Here is a 23079-nt window from a genome sequence, read left to right as displayed (position 1 = left end):
TCCACTGTCTGTGTCACTGTACAGTCAGTAAGGAAAGACCAAAAAAAAGGGGAAAAAAAGTCCAGATATAAACATTTATTCCTCCTCAAAAAAAGGCTTGTGAAACACGGTGGATTTTTCTCTTTTGTTTAAAGTACACTGTATCAGGGCATACCAAAACGTATTCTATTGCAATACAGAAAAATCTAAAAAATACAATTTTCAACAATCAGAACAAGAAAAAGGAAACCCTAAAAATAAGAAGGGGCATAGGTCAGTTCTGATACAGCGATGGTGCTCTTTGTGGTGCAACAAACTGGTCGTCACAGAACCGGTGATACAAAAACTAAACTATAGGGACCATATCTGTTGAGTATATTAGCTAAGTGGCAGTGAACACCTACTGTATGCTTTGTGGACATCTGAATTAACAAAAAAAATTAGTTATACATATCTAATTTAGCACATACTTCTTAACAATAAGGGGAAGTGAGGTGAGGAAAGTTAGGAGATGTGAAGATGAAGCTCACAGCTCAGTGGAAACAACATGGTGTTAGAATATATATATGACTAAATATCTTTTATATGTCTTTGAACTAATAGTCTTTGATCTGTAACACTCAATATCATTGTGTGTTTCACATTTTTATCTCAATTATAAAGTGAATTTCCGGTTCCAAAAGTGCTATTTTCATGCTCTTACATTGTGTTCCTTTGCTGTATTATAAGTTAGGAAATATGAAGATGGAAGAGCATTGAAAACTCACATTTGGTACAAACTCACTAAAACACACTTAAACCCTGACATCCCTCACAAAAACTACAACACTCCTTAAAAATATATAGATTCAGGCATATACAGTACTGTGGAATAACACTGCATCTTGTCACTATACTGTAGCAGATATAATGGCTTATAGATAGAAAAACTTAAGCTTTGAGATCAACAAAATACGGTACATGATCCTAGTATCTCATTTCTGCCTACAACACCTCCTAAGTCTAAAGATTTTCTTTCTTTTCATCCATCTCATTCTGTAAACATGAAAAAGTTAAATACATCAACTTATATAGAAGACACTTTCAGAACCCATCGGCTTTCAGAGGTTTCATTACCATTTACCAAGAGTGAAAATACAAGCAAAACATAATTCACACCACGTTTTTTTTTTTTTTCTTGCAGACTGAAACTCTCTCAAATAGTTTGCCGTAATAGCAACTGTACTTTTTTCTCACAAGACTCCCAAAAGCCGTAAAAACTTCTTCTTTCTTCTTCTTTTCTCAACAGTCTTTTCTCTGAACAGGAACACTTAACATCCGTGTTGCAGTTTCTATAGTTGGGGGAACAACAACCACTAATAGAAAAACTGTTAGCCCTCATGTACAGTAACCTGGAGGGGGAGGGGTTGGCGGGGTTTCAGGCTAGCGTTTCAACCCCTTTCAGTTAACGCTAGCAGGAGGGAGAGGGGGTGGGGGAGAGAATAACAGAAACGAAAGTGGTGCTGGAGGAGGTGGTCCATTTCAGACTTTGTATCTTGTAACCAATATATTCATACAATGTGTCTGCAGTGATCGTATTTCATCTGTGTGTGGAAAACTACAATTGTAAGTAAAGAGAGAAAAATATAGATTTGTCTTTGGCCATAAAGCCAGAAAAGGGGATTTTCCGTGGCTGTTCTGAACCTGTGTTGGGTACAGACTTTAAAATCTATCTATGTTTTACAATCCTTCATGATCAACCAATAATCAAGAAATCTGTCAGCTGTTACTTCTCCCATTTTATACTTATATATATATATAAGCATTTGTAGCTTACAGCACTGTAAAAACAGAATGGGCTATACTTTGTTTGTAAGTGTCCTGCCCTGCATATTTAATAAAATAATTTATGTTGAATTATTGTTTAAACTTTTTTGGCTATAAGTGAATAACAGGTGAAGTGAGAGCAGGAGCAAAAGATTTACATGAATTAGCATTATTTTGCTTCATTAAACATTTGATTTAAACAATTTATTTGTGTTTATTTAATGTATGATTCAAATATCAAATTTATTTAGGTGCAAAATCATCCTGTGTTAATTGTTTTAATTAGGCGTTCGTGGATGAAAAAAAAAGTATTTTATATTTTTTAAGTTTTTAAATTTATTGCCTACAGAAAAGCCTGGAATTTGTGAAGAACTGTGTTTCAGTATTTGAATTGAGTTCAGCCTGTGAATAACAGCATGTGGAGCGAGAGCAGAGGCAGAAAATTTTAGTGACGGCATAATTTAGTTTTATGTAATTCATGACTTAAACAATTTACTTGTGTTTATTTATTTAATATGATTCAAATACTTAACACAGTATATTTGGGTTGTGCTGCAAAAATGGTTTAAAATAAGCTTTCACAGAGGAAAATCATGCATTTCATACTTGATAACCTTATAATGATTATTTGGTAATTGATCATTAATGTGGCTGATTATTTAAGGGAATTTCTTAAAATTTGCATACCTAATACCAACATGACAAATTGACTAGGCTGTCTTTCTGTGTGGCTGGTTACACTGTTTTTTTTATACCATCAGTCCTGAACCACCTTCGAGTGTGGCTTGAATGCCTGGATTTAGGGCTGATCACTTATGATTCAGTCACAGAGGACCACATTTGAGGTTGCACTAGAGTTATATACCATTTCCCTGCTGATCTAACACAGTTTCATGCTGCTGTCTTCAGCTCTCCCGGGGTTGGCCCATGGATTTGTTGCCCACACAGAGGCTCTATCAGTGGGCTGGCTCCCCCCTGGATGAATGTGGGCATGTGTGGTTATGTGGGTATGTGTGTGTAATTGTGCTGTATCATAATCCACCACCTGGAGGAAGATATTGAAAAAATAATTTGAGTCCCAAGCAAGAGCATGTGAATGTCAGATGTGTGTAAGTAAGAGTTTTCTTTATGTGTGCATGTCTTCACGGTGCAGCAGAGGTCAGACCTGGGTGCTGTAGGGACGCGGTGGGGGAGGAAACATGTCCGTGGGACTGTAGTAACTCAGAGGGGAGGAGACCTGCGGGTTGACAGACAGGGGAAGAGACACGGACGGGTTCTCATAGTAGGTATGGAAGCCCAGCCGTTCCCCTCCGTTACGCATGTCGCCTGTGAGTCCAGAGCGGAGGGAGTATGGCGAGCAGGTAGGGCAGAGGTTGTGATGAGAACCTGCGTCCAGCTGATCCAGAGAGACGGGGGTGATGGCGGCACCGTCCATGGCGAGGGCGTTGCAAGCGTTGCAGGGAAAGTGAGAGAGTGGGTCCGCTCCCACCACGGAGCCCATGTCCACCTCAGAATCATTCTTCTTACAGCAGTAATACTGCAGGGGCAAGACAAGAAAGATAAATGGGGGGAGTGTGTCTCACCAAGTTAAGTCAATTTTTTTTGTGTATCCTAATATCACAAACAAAGAAATCAAGCAAGAGGTGTTTGTCTAAACTGACCCAGAGTCAGTAACAAAACAGGGAATCACACATTAATAAAGTTTCTAAAAATGATTAAGGTAAAATAATATAATAATAATGTTAGTTAGCTAGCTCAGTAAGGACTTTTTCTATTTATATGGGGTGAAAAGGAATAAATTGGGCAAAATGATAATATATATTTGTAATTAACTCATAAAATATGTGTATTAACAATGAATATAATGCACGCAAAGACATTTAAAGGCTAACTGCTATAATCAGAAGTAGTGTAATTACATTAAAAACACTATTTGTATAAAACATAAAAAATGTAAAACCTTACACTAAAAAATAATTGAAAAGTTAAAACCTATGGAAGAATCCAGAAACTATTCTATCTATTGTGCGCATACATACCAGGATTAGGATTAGTTACATTTTTATATCTTATTCAGGGATTAAAGCAAGAAAAGATTTCTGAGCCTGAAAAGTGGTCCAGGAGGAAATGTGTACCATGTATTGAGTTATGAATTTAAAACTGCTCTATGCCTGAAATCAGACAGGGTGCCTGAGAACCGTGACCTCTGCTTATATTATAAGATTATTCGTACCTGTATATTTTCATCTCAATCAGTTGTAAATGTTAAATCTACAACACATTTGTGAATAAGATGCAATTGTTCCTCCATGCACCTGGGAAGTGGATTAAGTTGTGCCAGAAATCTCTTCTCTGCTTCTATACTATGAAAAAAAATCGTATTATATTAATTGAAAGTTCTTAAATATTTTTATTTTTAAAAAATCCTTATTTCAAATGTCTGACACACACACTCATACATGCACACACAGTGATACCTGGAGTCTACAGTAACAGAGCACTGCTACGATGCACAGCAGTATCACTCCGGCGAGAATTCCTCCGGTTATAACAATAGTTCCCGCTGACATTCGACCAGCTCTCCATCAAACCCTTCAGAGGGAGCAATACAGAGAAAGATGAAAGCAATAGAGAGGCGGAGAGATGGGGACCAACAGAGATGGAAATATGAAAACAGAGAAAAGAAGAAGAGTAGCAAAAGAAGAATGTGAATGAGCCTATTACGCGGCCACAGTGGATTTGACAGAGCTGGAGATCATACTTAAAATTTGCTAAAGAATATTCAGCATACTTATGTCCAACAAAGGTTTCTATATTGCCTGCAAAGATAACCAATGTAGGCTGAATTAGTATATTCATGTACCATCATGATGTAACTGCAACTGATGAAATATGTTGTAACTAGTTGGTTATCATGCAGCTGTTATCAGACAGCTGGGGTTGTTTCAGGCCTCACGGAAACAGATGGATGATACATTAACAGAAAAACTCACTTTAAGTGTCTCAGTAAGGTGTTTTATGTCTGCAAGACCTGGGAGTCAGTTAGCTTAGCTTAGCACAAAGACTGGAAGACTGGGGGGAAACAGCTAGCCTGGTTCTGTCCGAAGTTCAGACTTTCCCTACTGACACCTGTAAAGCTCACTAATTAACACAGTGCATGTTTAATCTGTACACAAACAAGGTGTTACTATTATTTAGCAAATAACGGCTGGGTGCAGTGACTTCCCAGGGCCTTGTTGCGACAGTGTGACAACCCGCACAACAGCCGGAAACAGCTTGCAGAAAAGTGAGAAGCGGACGGATAAACTGTTTTTGGAAAAAGACTTTTTGAAGATACAGCACACTTTCACACTGCTGGGAGAATTTCTAGAAGACAGTCCTCATCTTTGAAGCCTTTTTTTCCTCATAAAAGTGAAATAGTTCCTCTAAAGCAGAATGTAAATATCTTGGCTGTGCTACAGTTGATTCTGTCCTCGCTGTTGATTTCACTCCACTAGCGTGACCAGAAAAAAGACTGTGGGTGTGCATCAGAAAAACTGGGTGTGCCACATCTAATTTTCTCTACAACCATTACTCTCCATATAGGCTTGCCTATAACATAGCCATAACACAGTATAAAAAGTGCTTTAGTCATTGCACAGTCCATTCTTTGATTGTTATTTTAAATGTCACAGTGCAATCGTTCTTTATAGGCTTATCAAATAAAACAAAATAGGCCTATAATAGAATAGATAACAACTAGGCAAAACTAGAACTGAATCTGATGAATTAACCACGGCTCATAGGCCTACACAGCATTCCCCCAAATGACATTTACATTAAACTTTATTGGGACACAGACAACCTGTGCAAGCTTAAAGGGTAAGATGGTGTCACTTGGCCTTAAATGATTCAGTTATTTCATTAGACTCCAAAGTCTCTTTAAGTTCTCCTTCAAACGCCAGCAATGAGGTTATTAGTCTTCCTGTGAGCATGGTTGCTCTGCTGCTGGACTTTATCCTGCTGACTGTTGAGAACAGGCGCTCCATGGAACAGCTTGTAACAGGCAATGTAATCAAAACACGAAGTAAACTGACCGTGTTGGGGAATACGCCTTTATCACATGAGTCTAAGACTTCAATCATGGACAGGTATAAGTGACCGCCATTCACCTTTTGTTTGATCAGTTGCCCAAATACTGTTAGTTCAGGCCCTTCCACTACAAGTCCATATAGTAATGCTTACTTGGAGTTGCACTGAAAACGGTTAAGTTTCATAAGCTGTCTGTCAAGAATTGAAATCCACAATGAATGCAAATCCAAGTCACTCCTAATGGGCGCAGACCTGCCCACTGTAGAGGTTGCATGCAATTCAGCAAACCTGGAAGGTAATTTCCTGTTACCAGCACCTGTAACTAACCAATTCTGCACATCATTTTTCTTCATGACATCATCAGTAAGCATGATGATTCTCTCAAATTCCCTAAATTCAAATTATTCCTAAATGTAGCAAAAGTTTCTATGAGGCCCTCAATCACATGGATGCAATTAGTTTCTGAAGCAGATGGAGACTGTAGGCCTTTTGTCGCAAAATCACTGGCCCTGAACAGCTTAGAGAATGCCACAAGGAGAAAGATGAATTTCTTGTTCTGTATTTGCTGCAAGAGAGACTCAGTGTCTATTTTGGTCTGGCCAGAGCCTTCTGCAAACTCACTCAGTGTTTCTAATACGATGTCATATAAAGTCAAAACTCCACTGACAGCCTCAGACTTTGAACTCTGTCTAATATCTGTGAAACACACAAGCTCAAGACAGTGTCTGTTGGGGTGAAGCTCTTTTTGGATGTGTAGAAATCGTGCTTGTCTGTTGGCTCCAGTCATGAAATGGTGCAGTGAATTTAAAACATCAAAAAGTGGCCACAGTAGGAGACTCTTTCAAAGCTGTCAAACTCATGAGATTAAAGCAGGGCGAATGTTCATACACTGTATGGGGGAAAGATTTTTTGAGCAGCACTTGCACCCCAGGTTTCCCACCTGACGTGATGACACCCGGTCAAAACTGAAACCTGCATACAATCCAGGGTCCAGCTGCAGCGGTTCCAGCACTTCCAAAATTTTGTTGGCAATGTCAGAGGATGTCATATCCTCTTTTGCAACAAATCTGACAGCTTTCTCTCTCTCAGATTGCCATCATGCACATACCTCACACAGACAGCTATTAGTCCTTCTTCGAGAGGTCTTTGTATCCGTCAGCTAAAACTGCATAATAGGTGTCAGTCTGTGCATGCATTTCCGCTTTGATTTTCTGTAGGAGAAGCGATGCTGCAGCTTCAAGGAGGTTGTTTTGAATGTCAGGGCTCATCATTTTTGTATAACTTGGAAGCTCATCAAGGAGCATTTTTATCTCGGGGTCATACGCACAAATCGGTTCAAACAATTCAAGAAAGTTTCCTCTGTTCATGCTTTCTGTGTCTCCCTTGTGCCTGGTTTCTTTCAATAAAGTAAGTGAACTGCTCCTGTTTGTCTTTTGTGACCTGATGCATTCCTGATGATTTTCCAGCCCTTTTAATGTCCATGAAACCTTTGTGTCTGGTCATAGCAGCAGCACGGGCTTTACTAGCTTTGTGTTTTATATAAAACTGAACAAGATGCCTCCAGTCTCTCAGTCCTGCTTGGCTAAATCTGTCCTCCTTGACATCAATGTTAAAATGGCGGCAAAGTTGGCAAAAATAGAGCATCCAGTTTAATGCTATACTCTAGCCAACTGTACCGGTCATGCCATTTAGCTGAAACACTCCGGCTCTTTCCACTGACTGGGTGACTGGGAAAGCACGAAATTTGGGCTGGTATGCAGGTTCATCTACTGCTGAGAGATCTGTAGAGTTAGTCATTTCTGCATCCTCTGATTCTATGTCCGCAGGCGCCAGTGCCGAAGGAGTTGCACTTTGTTGAGGGTGAGGGTGATGGATAAACATCCTCCTCGGCTGTTGTAGGCCATGTGTGCAGCTGGTCATTAATGCGAGGTCTGGAGGAGTTAAACAGTGAGCTTTGTTTCATTTTGATAAACTAGCAGCTAGAATATATTCTAGCATTAGTTGCAGGAATTGTATTGTTTACTATTTACACTGCTAGTCTCCAGGGATGCTTTCTGGGGTCACAGGTCCTAAACCTTCAAAAAAACTTTTAAAATTTGATTGATAGGCAGGCTGTGCATAACGGTAGATGTTATTTTTAATTTTCAACTTATTTTAAAATTAACAATTACTATATTTAGACCATAATAGCCTAATTTATGAATAAAACATTTTAGCAAGGCTATAACTAAAAGTCATAGTGCATCTGATTTTTAGGTGTACCAGCTGCCTCTTTGAGTGGCACAGGTACACCCTGGCACACCTGCAGCTATGCCATTGTTTCGCTCGTTATGACTTTATTTCCTCCGTGACAGAAAAACATGTTGCACAAGCCTTCAGAAACTCCTGCAGATTAAACTGAGCGGAAAAAAATCTGGTGTTCATACACAGCACTAGCTCTGTAAACGGGCATGTAAACACAGTGGCTCGGAGCGAGCTACACAATACTACTCTGGCCAATAAGCAGCAGGGGGTTTTCATGCTTGTGCACAGGACAGGGGAAGTCATCAGAGCAGCTGTCTGTGTGAGGACATGACAGTCTTCCTTCTCCAGCACCCACTGAATGGTGGGGGAAGGCTGGCGAATTGGAGAGTATCAATCTACACTGAATCCAAGACAGTCTCACAGAAACCCCCCGCATTTTTTTAACTCCGTGTCTGTTTCTGTCACATTCAGTGAAGCGTAATCTGAGCAGGCAGCTGTTTAAATCGCACAAATATCCCGTTGTATATGTGTTTTCGACCTATTAACTGTATCAATGTATCGGTGGAGAGTGTGGATGGACTGTTGTGCTCACATGAGACTTTTTTTTTCTGCTTGTGATAATGTGTGAGAGGAACAGAAATGACTCTACAGCTGACGCATCGCTCTAGATTCTGCCATATTTCTCTTTAGGTCGTTGCCTTGGTGATGCGTGTCCATGAATTTGGGGGGCGGAGCTTCTGAAGGAGCATGAAGGGAGGGTGTTTGGGTGTTTAGTTCAAATATCAACAATATCTTTCTCCAGAATGACTGACTCTACCTTTAAGCAAATGTGATACAACATATTAATAAGTGAGCTTTAGAAGTGCTAATATATATTTGAACTTGGACAGAGCTTGGCTCAGGCTTTTTCTCTGCTTCCTTTCTATAAGTTGACTTAATTGTGTCTTGGCTGCAGCTTTGTACACAACACACCAACAGGTATCATTCTCTTTTCCCTTAAATTTCTCACAATATCTTTGTGGCTAATAATATGTTGTTTTCAGAGGTTATTAGTATTATTGTCTGCGCTCTACCAACCGAGAAGGACACTTACATTAGAAGACAGCAGGAGATGCAGAGATGGATTAGTGTGAAAAGGTAGGAAACCATGACAGGCCTGTGGAGTGTTACTCTCAAAACCTCCTCTCGCTGGAACTCCTACAGGAAGAGAAAGAGGTTTCTGTCAAGAGGAAATGGTTAGCATAACAGAGAAATATAGCAGCAGGTCATCATCTCATCAACAGTCTAAAAACCCAAAAAATATTCAATTACAATGATATGAAATGGTGGAAAGCAGCACTAGCATAATATCAGACAGCTATTGCATAGGTATTGTATCTGGAATAACATAAATCTATAAACTATCTAATATAAACTATATGCAAAAATTGTACATGACCAGATGCACTACTACAGTGTGACTGAATTCCAACAGGATCACTCTGGATGGGAAACAGACACTCAGGGTGTAGATGTATTAGCATGCTGAATGCAGCAGCAACTACTGTGCACACTAACCATATGGCCAGCATGTTATATGCATATGTGCAGTACAGTTTCAGCATACTAAATCTGATTTGTACGTGCATCTTTTGTCATTTAAGACTTCTGTGACCAATTCAACAGAGACTCTCAAAGTTGAATAGCTAATTGTAATCATGTGATCACCCTAGGTAGTATACACTGCATACTGATACAGTCATTAGGAAACACAGTATAATAAGTAAAGATGAATGTCCTACACAATTCACAAAATACATGCAAGTTAAAGGACATGCTCACAGCTTTTTAAGTCTATCTTAAAACAATAGTCAGGAGCCCAAATGAACATTTTCATGTCATAATCATCCCTCCTGTTCATACTAACCATTGCTCCTTCTGTGCAAAAATGTATTTAAAAGTTTATCTGTAGCTAATATGAGGTTTCATTCGACTAAATGAGTCAAATCAAATAGATATCTTTCAACGCTTTCAATCTTTTTAGTGCCAAAGTCCCTCTTTTTGTTACTATACTTTCACCACAACTCAACAGGGAAACACTGTCCAAGGAAACACAAAGAGGGAATTTGATGCTAAAAAGAAATGTAAATGTGGCAGATATCCACTCGATATGTCTAACTCAGACTGCTGAAGCCTAATACATTCTTCTGATAAACTTTTTTGCACAAAATGACTGTGGATACACTGTGGATTTTGGTCCCCATCACTTACACTGAAAGCACATTTGAAGGGGATCTTTTAATAGCCAGTATGAACAGGAGCAATGATTACAGTGAGGAAAACCTCTTTCACTGTTCATATGGGTACCTGACTGACAAATTGTGAACCCATCCTTTAATATGCTGTTGAGAAGTGGCGAGAGCATATAAGCCAGGTTAAAGGCACAAAAATATATAAGTTAATACACACACATACAGTCAAATTATAGTCACGAGTTGGGATTTCTAAATTCTTGAAGTTTGCAAAACTAAAACCTCTGATTGGCACACAGGAGCAAAAATGTTGTAAATGAAAAGAAATGAAGGCGTGCGCACACACAGCAAATGTTCTGTCTAGCCTCTAATGGACCTTAAGAGCCAGTTTATCTGACAGAAAGTAATAAATTGGCTGTGTGCAATAGAGATAGAATATGTGCACAGACGCTTTGATTTCCTTTCACTGGCAGTCGCATTGAAATACCAAATAAACACAAATCCTCTTTCTGCATGGTAGTTAACCCAAGCGTTAATGCACTCAGAGAAACTGGCCTTTTAAATGACAATATAAAACACATGATTTTGACACACACTTAAACTAATTTACACAGCTGAGTTCAGGCTAGAAAATGCTACATTTTAAGTACTACCATTACCCTAATTACAACACCAGATGACTGTTTATTTACTGTTCGAGATGATTTAATAAAACACCCAGATATTTCTCAGTGTAAGAACAACATTTAATTATCCCAATTAAATTGGTAAAAAAAGGTTCTTTCTCATTACTGGAGTATTGATGTAATTTTTTTAAAAGCCATGCGCATCCGAGGGCTGGTAATTTGCAGTGAATATGAGTCTTACTGCCGAATGAAATGGTTTAAACATTCTGGCACTTCTTGTCATAACTAGCAAATCTCAGCCAGCAGGTTAAAATAAATGTTACTCTAGGGTTGGGTGGTTTGTCTCCTGCCTGACACATGTTCCCCAGCTTACAGTGAAATCTACCCAGAAGGCTTTTCTTTGTTTGTCTCTTTCTGCTTTCTGACTCTGAAAGCGAACAAAATGTAGTTGCAAAATGGTTTGCACACAGGTAGATAAATCTAAACATTTGACACTGAATGCACCTGCATTTTTGGCAATTTTAAACCAGTGTCACAATCACAAGGAGAAATGTGAGTCTATTTGTTGAAATGAGCATGTGAGCCTCCCTCAAAGACATCTCCCCTTGTGCAGTTCCTCCATTGCGTCATCATACTAAATTATATACACCACGGGCCACGATAATGTCGTTAAAAGCGTTGTGAAGTCTCTCTTGCTCCTCTTTTCTCCATCTCTTCATCTCCTCTCTCTCTCTCTCGCTCACTATCTGTGTCTCCTCAGTCCTCCCTCTCCTCCATATCTCCTTCTTACTTCCTCCCATTCACTCTTTCAGCAAATTCCTCCTCTCTCACCACACTGTACATCATTTCCCTCTTGGTCTATCAATTTAATTCCTTTGGCTCTCATGGCATGATCCTGTGTTACACTGCTGAAGCTACTATAGCACATTTATGCAGAAATTATGAACTGCTCTGTTTGTGTATCAACACAGACACAACAATGGAATTTTTCTACAAGCTAAAATAAGTGATTTTGACTAACATGCAGCCAAATTATGCCAGAAAGGGAGCGTCGAGGTAAAGTCTCAGTTTAGAGAGTTTCCAACAGAGTGGAGAGATAAAGAGGCCAAGCGACACAGGTTGGGAGACTCAACTCTAATGCTGTCAGAGTATCTTAACCAACGCAATTCATATATGACTCTCAGTGGGTTCAGAGCTGTCTGGTTCAACTGGGAAACAAGCAAACACAAATCTGAGCAAACATGCACATATAAGAACCCTTAGATTAAACTGGGGCCTGAAAGGAGTTAGAGGATCTGCCAGAAATCCCATCAGTCACTGACTTGGACGAGAAATGAAGAGGGATGAGGCAGTCTCGGCAGAGCCAACAGGCATCTGATTTCCTGAACACAAAACCTCCTTTAAGCCATTAAGCGTACAAGTCCCAGGTGACCAGTAAGACTGTGTCTGTCAAGTGAGCTTCAAGGATCCCATTCCTCACTGTACGAGAGAAATGCCGAGGACCATGTGCGTCCATGAGATTTGAAGGGATTTTGAAGGCAGCATGAAGGCAACAATAAGTGGTGTGTGAGAGAGAGAGAGACCTTTGCTGTCGGCAACGCTGTCACTCCAACTAACAACTCTGAGTGTGATGAACCGTGATGATCAATATAATTGCTCGTTCATTCTCAGTGGATTTGTATCATGATGATATGATGATAGCTTACTGTTTTAGAAAATGATTTCAGCTAATGACATAATGACACCCACATAATGAGATATTGATGTTTTTGTTTTTCTCGTGTGGAGAGCTGTTGAGCAAAGAAAATTGAATTGAGTATCAGTTTGTCATATTATGGGCATACAGAAGAGAGACCATTTCCCATAAAGTCTTATTATCAGGATCAAAAACGTTTAACTGTGAACAAATCAAAGAATCCTGCACTCTTTCTTTTTTTTTTATACACATGCTGTATATTTTTTGGAGGGCATAATATTCCTTTTTATTATAGCGACAGTGGAGAGATGACAGGAAATGAAGGAGGGGGAGAGAGAGACAGGGGTAACATGCCACAAAGGTTTACTGGATTCAAACCACTGTGGTCATGTGACATGTGTCTTAACCAGTAGGTTACCAAGGTGTGTCATCCTGCACTGTTTCGATCACTTGTTCTTGCTTAATTAAAACATTTCAGTCCTCGGACCTTCATCAGGTAAAATAAATATCTAATTTTAATCATTTTAGCTGAAGAAAGTCTGAAGACTGAAACCTTGTTAATAATGTAAGAAAAAGTGAAGGGATTCATCTGCTTCTCCATATACAGATAGGTGCAAAATTAAAGGAAAAAAATACATAAGGTTAAGCTAGATAGATCTCCAACATAGAATGTAAATATCTCATAATGCATTGTTTTATTTTTATCTTTAAATGCACTGATGTTTGCACATAGAATAACGTCATACAACTGTTGCCTTTCATGATGTGATTTTCTTTTGGTATCTAAGATACTTTGAAACTTGTTTGCTTCTTGTTTTTTTTTTTTAATGATTGCCTGCTTTTATGTTTCAGTTTTTTAGATCATTATTTTAGGTCAGACACAGATGCTGCCTGCATCTTGATTAAGATCTGTGTACTGGGAAAACATCAGAGACAACAGTGGAAATAAGTCCAGGACTTTATTGGTCCAACAAGCCTCTGGAGCCCTGCTAGATGAACACAAAGATATTCCTTTATTTGGTGTTTTGATGATGCTGGAAGGTGGAGAGAGCTCTTTAACATGTTGATCTAATCAGTTGTTGATCAGTTGGGTTGAGATCTGGTGACAGTGAGGCATGTAGCATATAATTTTCAAGCTCTTCAAATCATTCAGTGACACCCCCTGTATGGAGGCATCTGCATTCATTAGGTTTCTATAGGTCATTTATTCAGGTTTTTCCTTTATTTCTGTCACCTTTTAATTTGTTCCACTCTTTAAGGCGGAAAAAAGTTTTAAATGTCATAATTTTGATATCATCCAACTCTATTTGTACAGATGAGGACACATTCTCCTTTTCTAGCTCTTTCTCTCTCTCTCTCTCTCTCTCTCTCTCGCTCCTTCAAACACACTCATAAACAGATGATTGATGAGATGATTACACTTCTGTTCCGGCTACCATAACATCATCTTGTTTCAGCCTTTATGATGTTAAAAATGTTGGGCAAGGTTAAGAGGTTTCACACTCCACTTGTGGAACTATATTTAGCGGTTTTGTCGTCTCTTGACAGGCAAGTGAAAAGCAGGAGATGAGAGGCAGCTGAGAGAGGTGTCATATTTTAATTTGTTTTCTCTGTGGGAAACGAAACCAGCCTAACAGTCAGTTAAATGCGAATGCACAGAGACACACGAGCATGCACGTGAATGCCTGCTATGTATATATGTATGCACACATTCAGCTCACACGCTTATACATCCCCTGCCAAATGTATCCCTGATCGAAAACTGGAAAGGCGAAAAACACTGCTTCCCTTGGATGTTTTACGTGGGATGATGTGGTGATCAATAGGAGCTTTTTCTCCCATGTGATGCCTGAGTGAACCATGAAAATTAGAGATGAAAATTGAATTAGAAAACTCAACTTTAACTAAAGTTAAAAGAGTAGGTCGACATTTTGGGAAACACTTGTTTTCTTGATGAGAGTCAGATGAAAGAGATACCTCTCTCACATCTGTCCATTCAATATGATGCTGGAATCAGCAACAGATTAGCTTAGTTTAGCACAAAGACACACAGGTGGAAACAGTTAGTGTGGCTCCGAAGGTAACAAAATCCACCTACCAGCATCTCTAAAGCTAATTAAAATGTTACATCTCTTGTTTAATCTGTTTAAAAAAGTGTAAAAGCAATACATTGTGGTTTCATTGGGGATTATGTGCTGGATTATTTCTTAGTCAGGAGTGCCAGGCAACCAGCAGAGACTCCAGGAAGTCACTGCTCCCAGCAAAGAAATAGTTCAGCACATAACACAGTATAAACCCCAGATTTTCTCAACTTTGTACAAGTTTTCCCCTGTTTCTAGTCTTTATGCTAAGCTAACTCTATTCTGACTCTAGCTAAAAAATGTCAGTTTTTAAAAAGTCTATCACAAATTCCCAAAGAGCCCAAAGTACATAAAATATCTTTTAAATCTTGAATTCTGTCCACCAAAGTTCAAAGATATTTGCATTGAGATAAAACAAAGAAAAGCAGCAAACCTTCGTATTTTTTGAGAACCTGGAACCAACAAATGTTTAGCAATTTTACTTGATAAATGACTGAAACTGACAAATTCCCTGTCGATTGACTAAGCAACTAATTGTAGCAGCTTTATTCTATTCTATATATTCTTTAGAGTGTCTCCTTGAAATCCCTTTAGATAGGCGTCCTTATCATTTCATTTTTTCTCATTATCCCGTATCATTGCAGACAAATAGACGAATTTAACTATGTGAGAGAGGTATTATGTTATATTTAAAGCTGAAAGCTGAAACTCATCAGCGTTTCTTTTTAAGCTCCTTTTTAAGTAGACATTAGACAGATTACATTGATAAAAGTAAGTCATTATGTGGATGAATATGGATTCTTTTCAAAGAGAAGAAATAGAGGAGCTGAGAGAAGGAAACAGAGAGCTTACGCAGAGGGTGAAGGAGAGCGATGGAGAGCGAGGGTGGCAGTACCTGAGAGGGTCCTTGATATATCCATTCTTAAATAATGATATGAATATTTCGTTGAGGTGGCCTCCGACTTTGTGCTGGAAATCACAGTGAGTGCCTGCAATTTTAAAGCCCAGGGGCTTCAATTATTCAAGTATCATTCCTATAACAACATTTTTCCATCACAGGGCAATTTAGCCAGGTAGTAAAATTGGGACTTTCTGCCTTGTCCGCCTCTGAAAGCACTCATCTCAGCGTGTGAGAAGAGGAACACATCCGCATCTAGGACAGAGACACCCACTGCCAAGGCAGGAGGGAACAAAGGCGGCGAGGAGCGAGAGAGAAAAAACGGAGGGGGGGAGGAAAAGTAGATGATTTCATTTTCAGATAGTCTAAACGGAATTCAGTCATCCGTTTTTTCCATTTGACTGACAACGCGTACCCCCATTCTGGTCTCTTTTTTGTATTTGGAGTGATTACCTTGTGTCATAATTACCTCAGTGTTATTTATTCTGGATCTTTTACACTTGAACAAGCTACTTAAGAACTAGATTGCCTGCCAGGGCAGGGGTTAATTCTATGCAGAAAAAAAAAATAGAAAACTGAAATCCAAACCCCAGTTGAGGATATAAGAGCTAAAACATAAGTGAGCACTTACACATTTCGCCCAGAGCAGAATCCCTGTGCAGAGCAGAGATCAGACACCACTGGAAGAAGCTTGTGGCAAAAAGGTTTATAGCTGCCTTCCTTTTGACCTGTGCTGTAGCAAAACAGTGAGCGTGTAGCAAGAATAAAAACACTCAACTTACCTGCGAAAGTCACCATCTGGGGGATAGCATCCTCGACTGTGCTGCAAAGCCCCCTGGGAAAGGAAGAAAAGACATGACATCAGTTATAAACGTGATGTCAGGAGACGCCTCGGGCCCCAGCAGCGATGTGGTCACCACTGCAGCTACAGTAAATGAGCCTGTTTGAAAGTCAGTAGGATGGATCCCTCTTCACTCACATCATAAATTCACTTATTCATCCCTCTGGTATCATTCATCACTCCTGCTTTTATTCACCGCGTCACTCACACATTGTCAGTGAGTCTTCAGGGGTTATCCCATATATATATATATATATATTTATATATATATATATATGTATAAAAACTCTTTTTAAAATTGTAGTTGTAATTGTAGTACACCAAATGTTTAAAATCAAACCTGGCTTGTACAAAACATGATATGTTGTTACACTAAATCTGCATAAGAGCAGTCATAATCATGCAAGATAAAACAGATTTTATGGTCATTTATGCCCACAAAGTCTAGAAATGTAATCATTCTTCTTCATCTTAGTCTAATGCAAACAGCCTGTTCTATATTGAATTGTTATAAGCAGTGACAGGATGGAGGGTAACCCCACCTAAAATCGATTTCACTCACCTTACTGTCAGGTATATATTATTAATCATAGTAAGTCAAATCAAACTATAAAGGACGGCATCTAGCGGGTAAATTAATACTTTTCTGAAACGCACATAGCTTATGTTTCCACTAATTTGGTCGCTGGAGGTCAATTTGCCAGCTGTTACATCACTGATTAGGCTCATCTTTACTCAATTAAGCGGATAAATTGGTGCAGCGCCGTTAAGTGGTGCGCACGAATGATTGTAAAGACGTGATTTTCTTACCTCTCAGATTGAAGGAAATCTCTGCAACCTGTTTGAGACACCGTTTCTTTTTATTTAATTATTTCTGTAACTGCGGTCGGTCCAGTAGCGTACAATACGCGGCTCAACACACACACACACACACACACATACACACACACATACACTTACACACAATAAAGTCCGTTGATTTCCTCTCCACCACCGGTCATTAAAGACGGCCGGAGTCCCCCCCACCCCCTAACCCCAACCCCCCGTGTGCTCGCTCTACAACCGAACCATCACGTCATTATCCGCCGTCGGTTATCCCCTCTTCCCCCCCGGTTCACTCACAGCCAGGTGCCAGTGAGGGCCTGTGGGAAATCTCATGGCATCCTCCTCTGTGAAGCGCTGGAGATGCAGATGGAGACGAGGCGGCAGTCCGGCTGCTGAGTGTCATCGCTCGGCATGGCTGCGTCCTCAGCGCGGCTCCCAGGGGGCGGTTTAGCACCCGCTGCCGCCTGTCCCGGTGGGGCGGGGTGGGAAGAGCGGCGAGGGGGAGCGGCAGTGTCAGCTGTACACCGTGTGATATCACTTTACCGGGAGGATGAGGAGGAGGGGGCGGTAGTGGTAGTGGGCTACAGGGAGTCGTCACCATCCTGAGATGAAAGCGTAAAACTGTTGGAATAATGTCACCCAGCAGTTTGTGAGAGAGGTTCATTAAACCAAACACTCAGCTCTCAAAATGTACATCCAAAGTCTTGATCTCTCTACAGATGTAAAAAGATTTCTTGACTCCTGTCCCAGTTAGTTAAGAATGATGGCAGAAGTCCCATAACGCAATCTGTCATAACCTGCTTGCCAAATTTAATGCAAATCATTTTATTTTTTAGAGATCTGGGCAGAAAACCTTCTAGATGAAGTTCAAGACAATAGAGTAAAGCTTAAGCGGAGAGTTGACAGCACAAGTACTTTTAAAATTGAGTAAAAGTCAAATTAGCTGCTTAAAGTTTTCCTGTTACTTTTAGAAAGAAGAACGTGATCTTACATAAGATCCAACTTCAAAGTGAGAGTTAGAAGTTGTGTTTGTGTTAAGAGGAAAAATGAGAAATACAAAGCAAAGTTAAAGACAAAATAGAAGTTCCTAATGTCTCTGAAGCAGGCCAGTACACCCACATTTGTTATGGATCTTGCTCTGGGGATCTACCACTGCCAGTTGCCGGATTATTTGATTCTCACATTATTTGATAGCCCACAGTTGTTTTCTGTGATGATGTATGTGATTACAACTGTAGTGAAAACATTGTTTGAGAAAACAGTTACTGTTAGTGGTTACTGACCACAAAATATACCAAAAAGTGTACATAAGCAAGCTACAAAAAAGATGGCAGCAACAGGAATACATGTAGTTACTTTCACTCTTGAGTAAAAAATACAGTACATGTGTGCTCAAGTAACATTATTTGGTCCTAATTGTCTTCAAAGGCAGCACAGGTTATTGTTGTGGTGGACAAGAGCTTCAGGGTGTCCACAGACAAATAAGTTATTACCACTTTCTAATTGGTCAGTTTGTCAATGGTTAAATAATTCATTGGTTGTTTATATGTCAGTAATTGACTATTGGGTTGCCAAGTTGTGAAATTTCTTTCTGGCTGGTGTTTATCTCCCATTTTTTACAGTGGACCATTTGACTACTGACCTTCTGGCTGCAGGGCATCAGGACCAAAATCCAAAATATTTATGAATATTTACACCTGCAAACTTTATGAATTCTTTAAAATATATATATATTTATAAGTGACTTTCATAATGGCAGATGACTTTCCAACTTTTTCTGATGTCTTATTAGAGAGTGAAAACTTAATAACATCCCAAGTGCAGTGTTGACTGTTTAATGTATGTATCTATGGCCTTTCCCATTATTCTTGTTCAACTGTAACTGATTGTCGCTTCCTACCTCTTCTGCACAAGGATTTGTTCCCTTTGAATTCATGTGTAGCTGAGTATATTTAGGTAAAAGTGTGTTTTTATAATATATGGATATTCTTTTGTACAAATCAGATAATTTTTTTTCCCTAAAAAACATGTATTTTTACATTTATTGATAAGTTATAAATATTTACAAATGCAGACTTGATGGTTTGTTAGAAATAGAGAAACTCGTTTATTAATGACTTGACTATCAATGACTCGCCAACCTGGCAACACAAAAGTTGCTCTTTTTAAAGATTTATAACTGGTCATTTTTGCTGTTATTTGGTCATAAATTGGAGAAAAATATTAGACAAATTAAAAATTTGACCTGATGGTGACACTAGATGAAAAGTAAAGAGATTACTAAAATTATTACAGTTCATCCTGAAGAAAACATGTATAAACTAAATTTCCTGGCAATCCACCCAATAGTTATTAAGAGATTTCACCCAAAGCTACAAATGTCAACCTCATGGTAGCACTAGAGTCAAAATTAGGGAATCCCAAAAATCAATAGGATTCATCCTTTGTGGACCATGAATGTCTGCACTAAATTTTATGGCAATCCATCCAACGATTGTTGAGATATTTCTGTCTGGGACAAACTGGTGGACTGTCCGACTGATAAACATCGCCATACATAGATAATGTAGCTAACTCTCACTTTGTAAAGAGAGGATGAACTTTCCAATAACTTTTTTTTTTAAAACAAACCATTACACGAGTTTTAAAAAGCACAGAAGAAGCAGCTCATCCATACATCCTGTGCTGCTTTTGAGGAAAATTTGCTTTTCCTTATTGTCTGCCTGTGCAACAGGGAGCCATCAACACTTCTTTGGATCAGGAAGTCATAATTCAGCCTTCGGGGTATGTAACTTGTTTGACAAGTAGTATTGCCAGTAAATGAACTCAGCCTGCATTGTCAACAGTAACTGGTGGTCCCGCTATGAAAGGCTTTGTGACTTTGTCCCAGAGAGTTGTGCTCATGCTGTGTTCTACTGTCAGAAGCCATTCTGTCTCATTCGCTCTCTGTCTCCATCTCTTAGACTGAGTACATACTGTACACAAAGAGGAAATGTATCACAAATGCATGCAGACAAGCTCGCCCATGAATCAGAGAAGATTAGATTTGTTTAGCGCACACACACACACGCATGCACGCGCACACGCACGCTCTCGACTTCACCCTGTGTAAACTTTCCACTGCTACACTCTGTGTCATTCCTGTTGTCATTCTAATTTCATCTGAGGAACCCTGCCAAGGCAATAATGAACTCAAGTCATGAGGCAGAGGCCATGCTGGGAGCTTGTGTGTCGTTGTGTGTGTATACGTGCGTGAGTGTGTGTGTTTGCGTGTACCTGAGAGAAGATGAAAGAGAAGGTAAATGGGGGGGAAAAGACGGTGTTAAAGAGAGGGGTTGGCCAGGTTTACGCTTGTTGTTTGTGTGCCTCGTGTGTGCATGTGTATAACATTGTGCTGGTTTTAAATTAATCAGTGCAGTGGGGTGTATCATCTAAGCTGCTGTAATGTGTCGACTCCTTTATTCAATTTGAGCAGTAATCTTAGAACTCCCCAATAGCCTGCCTTCATCAGCCCCCTGCTACAAAGCTAGCTTAACGTATCCAGAGACACACAGAGGCAGAGAAAGGCTAAAGAGATGAGCCATTTTTCTGGATCAAGATTATACTTAAACAAGTGTAGCCAGGCTAAATCTCCTCATTATATGGGTATTATAGTCAAGATGGACCTTGTTTGCTGAAGCGGTTTGAGATGGCTGGCTCCAGCTGGTTTAGGGAATTAGAAAGAGGAAGATATTGTAACAAAGATTTATGAAATGATCCTTTAGGTGCATGTGAAGTTTCATGTGAGGTAAAAAAAAAAAAAAAAGAAAAAAAAAAAGATGATTACCCTTGTGTTTGCCCTTTTGTCATAGTGAACTTCAGCACCATGGACAGCACCTTGTGCTCACCCGAACTTTTACTGCTTGTCTACTTGTCTTGACAGCAGGAAGGGAGCTTGAAACATCTGAACAAACAATCTGTTTTCTATGGGGTGCCACTTTCTCATGAAGTACCTTTAAAAATACTTTATAATTTATTAACACAATAATTAATGGCTTTATTAATGGTTAAATTCACTGATGCTTTAGTGAACATGCTAACACACTAACCTAAGATGGTGAACATGCTAAACTAAGATGGTGAATATGCTAACATATTAAACTAAGATGGTAAACATTAACACACTAAATTAAAATGGTGAACATGCTAACACGCTAAACTAAGATGGTGAACATGCTAAACTAAGATGGTGAATATGCTAACATATTAAACTAAGATGGTAAACATTAACACACTAAATTAAGATGGTGAACATGCTAACACACTATAAAATGGTGAACATGCTAAATTAAGATGGTGAAAATGGTAACATGCTAAACTAACATGGTGAACATGGTAAACATTATACCTACATGTTAGTATTGTCATTGTGAGCACTGTAGCATACTGACATTAGCATTTAGTACAACTTCACCACTTGCATGGCTGTAGAGTCTTGGTCTTTTTTCTTTGTGAGATCAGGAAGGGCAATAATGTCAAGACCTCCTTACCAGAGCTAAAATTGAAGCGTTACTGTAGAAGTCCATATGTCTCACTGTAAGCTCAAGATAAACTACGGAAATATGAACTCCTTTATTGCCAGTGACAGGCAGAAATGGTCTGCTGAAGTACAGTGAGTTATGGCGACAAGGGGAATGAATACAGCTACAGTAAATCTTGTTATACCAGTAAAAACGCAAACTGATTTATTTCTCAATAAACTCTGTCTTCTACACGGTGCCTATACAGCAGGAGAACAAAACTAATGGGAACATCACATGAAAAAAGGTAAAGTAACTGTATTAACCAGAAAGTCAGGTAGCACCTACTTTAAAAGAGCTCTGCCTGCTCCAGAGGCCAAATAGTCTTCAGAAGTGTTTTCATAAACACCAAGATAAAGTCAAGTGCCTGTGGCCTCTGAGCTCACCAGATTGAAACATCACTAAAACTTTACGGTAAATCTTGGAGTGCAGAGAGTGAAAATAGATTTTCAAGTGCTTCAACCTTAAAAGAACCGCAGGCTTTTACCTCTTTAAGGATGTTCTTGGATTTTAATAGACACAGTTCAAGTGATGTATGACAGCAGTACAAGGACTGAAGGGTTCCTGAAGCTTACAACTGCCTCTATTAGTGTGTAGTACTTCATATTCACATAATTCCCTTTTCCTATCAGTGTCCAAGCTACATGTGGTTTGGTGTAATGTAGGACACGTAGCCTATCCTTAATATCCCGTATTCTCAACAGAGACGATTAAGGCAGCTGATCAACTAGGGAGACACAGCTCAGATCACAACAAACTGAAAGCTAATTAGATCTGTTTGTCATGACAATGAATGCTATGTGGTGCTGTACAGTACAGCATGTTTCTACCATATACCCAAAACTTATCAGATGAATTCCACATTGTGTCATTAAGCAGTGTGGTAATAACACCATCTATCCCACAGGAATATTTTCACTTCTTTTTAGATGGCTTCCCTTTATTTTCTACTGTATTTCTATCAAAAGGCACATTGAGTCTATTCCTGCTCTTTTAAGTTTACTGTGCACTACAATTTTACTTTCCTATAGTATAAAAGGAGTCATGATGATGAATTAAAAAAGAATTTCCACTGACATTTAAGTTATTTCAAGATTTGATGTTCTGTAGCAGATGTCTTACCTGAAATGCAAATCAGTTTGTTTTGGGGCTGCTCTTCATAGTTCCAATGGAGGCCACTATAATCAAATTTTTTATATTATAATGGAACACATATTGTACA

The 23079-nt window shown here is 39.2% G+C and overlaps 1 protein-coding gene across 4 annotated transcripts; it reads right to left on the bottom strand.

Moving 5' to 3' along the window:
• Positions 1–74: 74 nt before the first annotated feature.
• LOC121880897 (protein FAM163A-like) lies at positions 75–17911 on the bottom strand. Of its 4 annotated transcripts, XM_042388502.1 has the most exons (7): positions 17434–17484; positions 17284–17311; positions 16415–16467; positions 9194–9297; positions 4581–4604; positions 4263–4377; positions 75–3322 (listed from the first exon to the last, which is right to left on the bottom strand). In XM_042388502.1, the coding sequence occupies exons 6-7, from the start codon at positions 4353–4355 to the stop codon at positions 2945–2947; spliced, it is 471 nt and encodes a 156-aa protein (XP_042244436.1). In that variant the 5' UTR covers positions 4356–4377; positions 4581–4604; positions 9194–9297; positions 16415–16467; positions 17284–17311; positions 17434–17484; the 3' UTR covers positions 75–2944. The 4 variants fall into 4 exon arrangements, with proteins under 4 accessions (XP_042244436.1, XP_042244435.1, XP_042244434.1 ...); XM_042388501.1 differs by lacking the exons at positions 17284–17311; positions 17434–17484 and adding an exon at positions 17596–17911; XM_042388500.1 differs by having other exon boundaries at positions 17284–17457.
• Between the last annotated feature and the right edge of the window lie 5168 nt (positions 17912–23079).

Source organism: Thunnus maccoyii, chromosome 16, assembly GCF_910596095.1.
Source record: "Thunnus maccoyii chromosome 16, fThuMac1.1, whole genome shotgun sequence".
Classification (NCBI taxonomy): Eukaryota; Metazoa; Chordata; class Actinopteri; order Scombriformes; family Scombridae; genus Thunnus; species Thunnus maccoyii.
This window is presented reverse-complemented; position numbering and strand designations above follow the sequence as displayed.

Coding starts and splice junctions, on each gene's coding strand:
- LOC121880897 (XM_042388501.1), bottom strand. CDS start 4,355: ATGTCAGCGGGAACTATTGTTATAACCGGAGGAATTCTCGCCGGAGTG. Junction 3,323..4,262: donor TCTGTTACTGTAGACTCCAG/GTATCACTGTGT, acceptor TTGCCCCTGCAG/TATTACTGCTGTAAGAAGAA.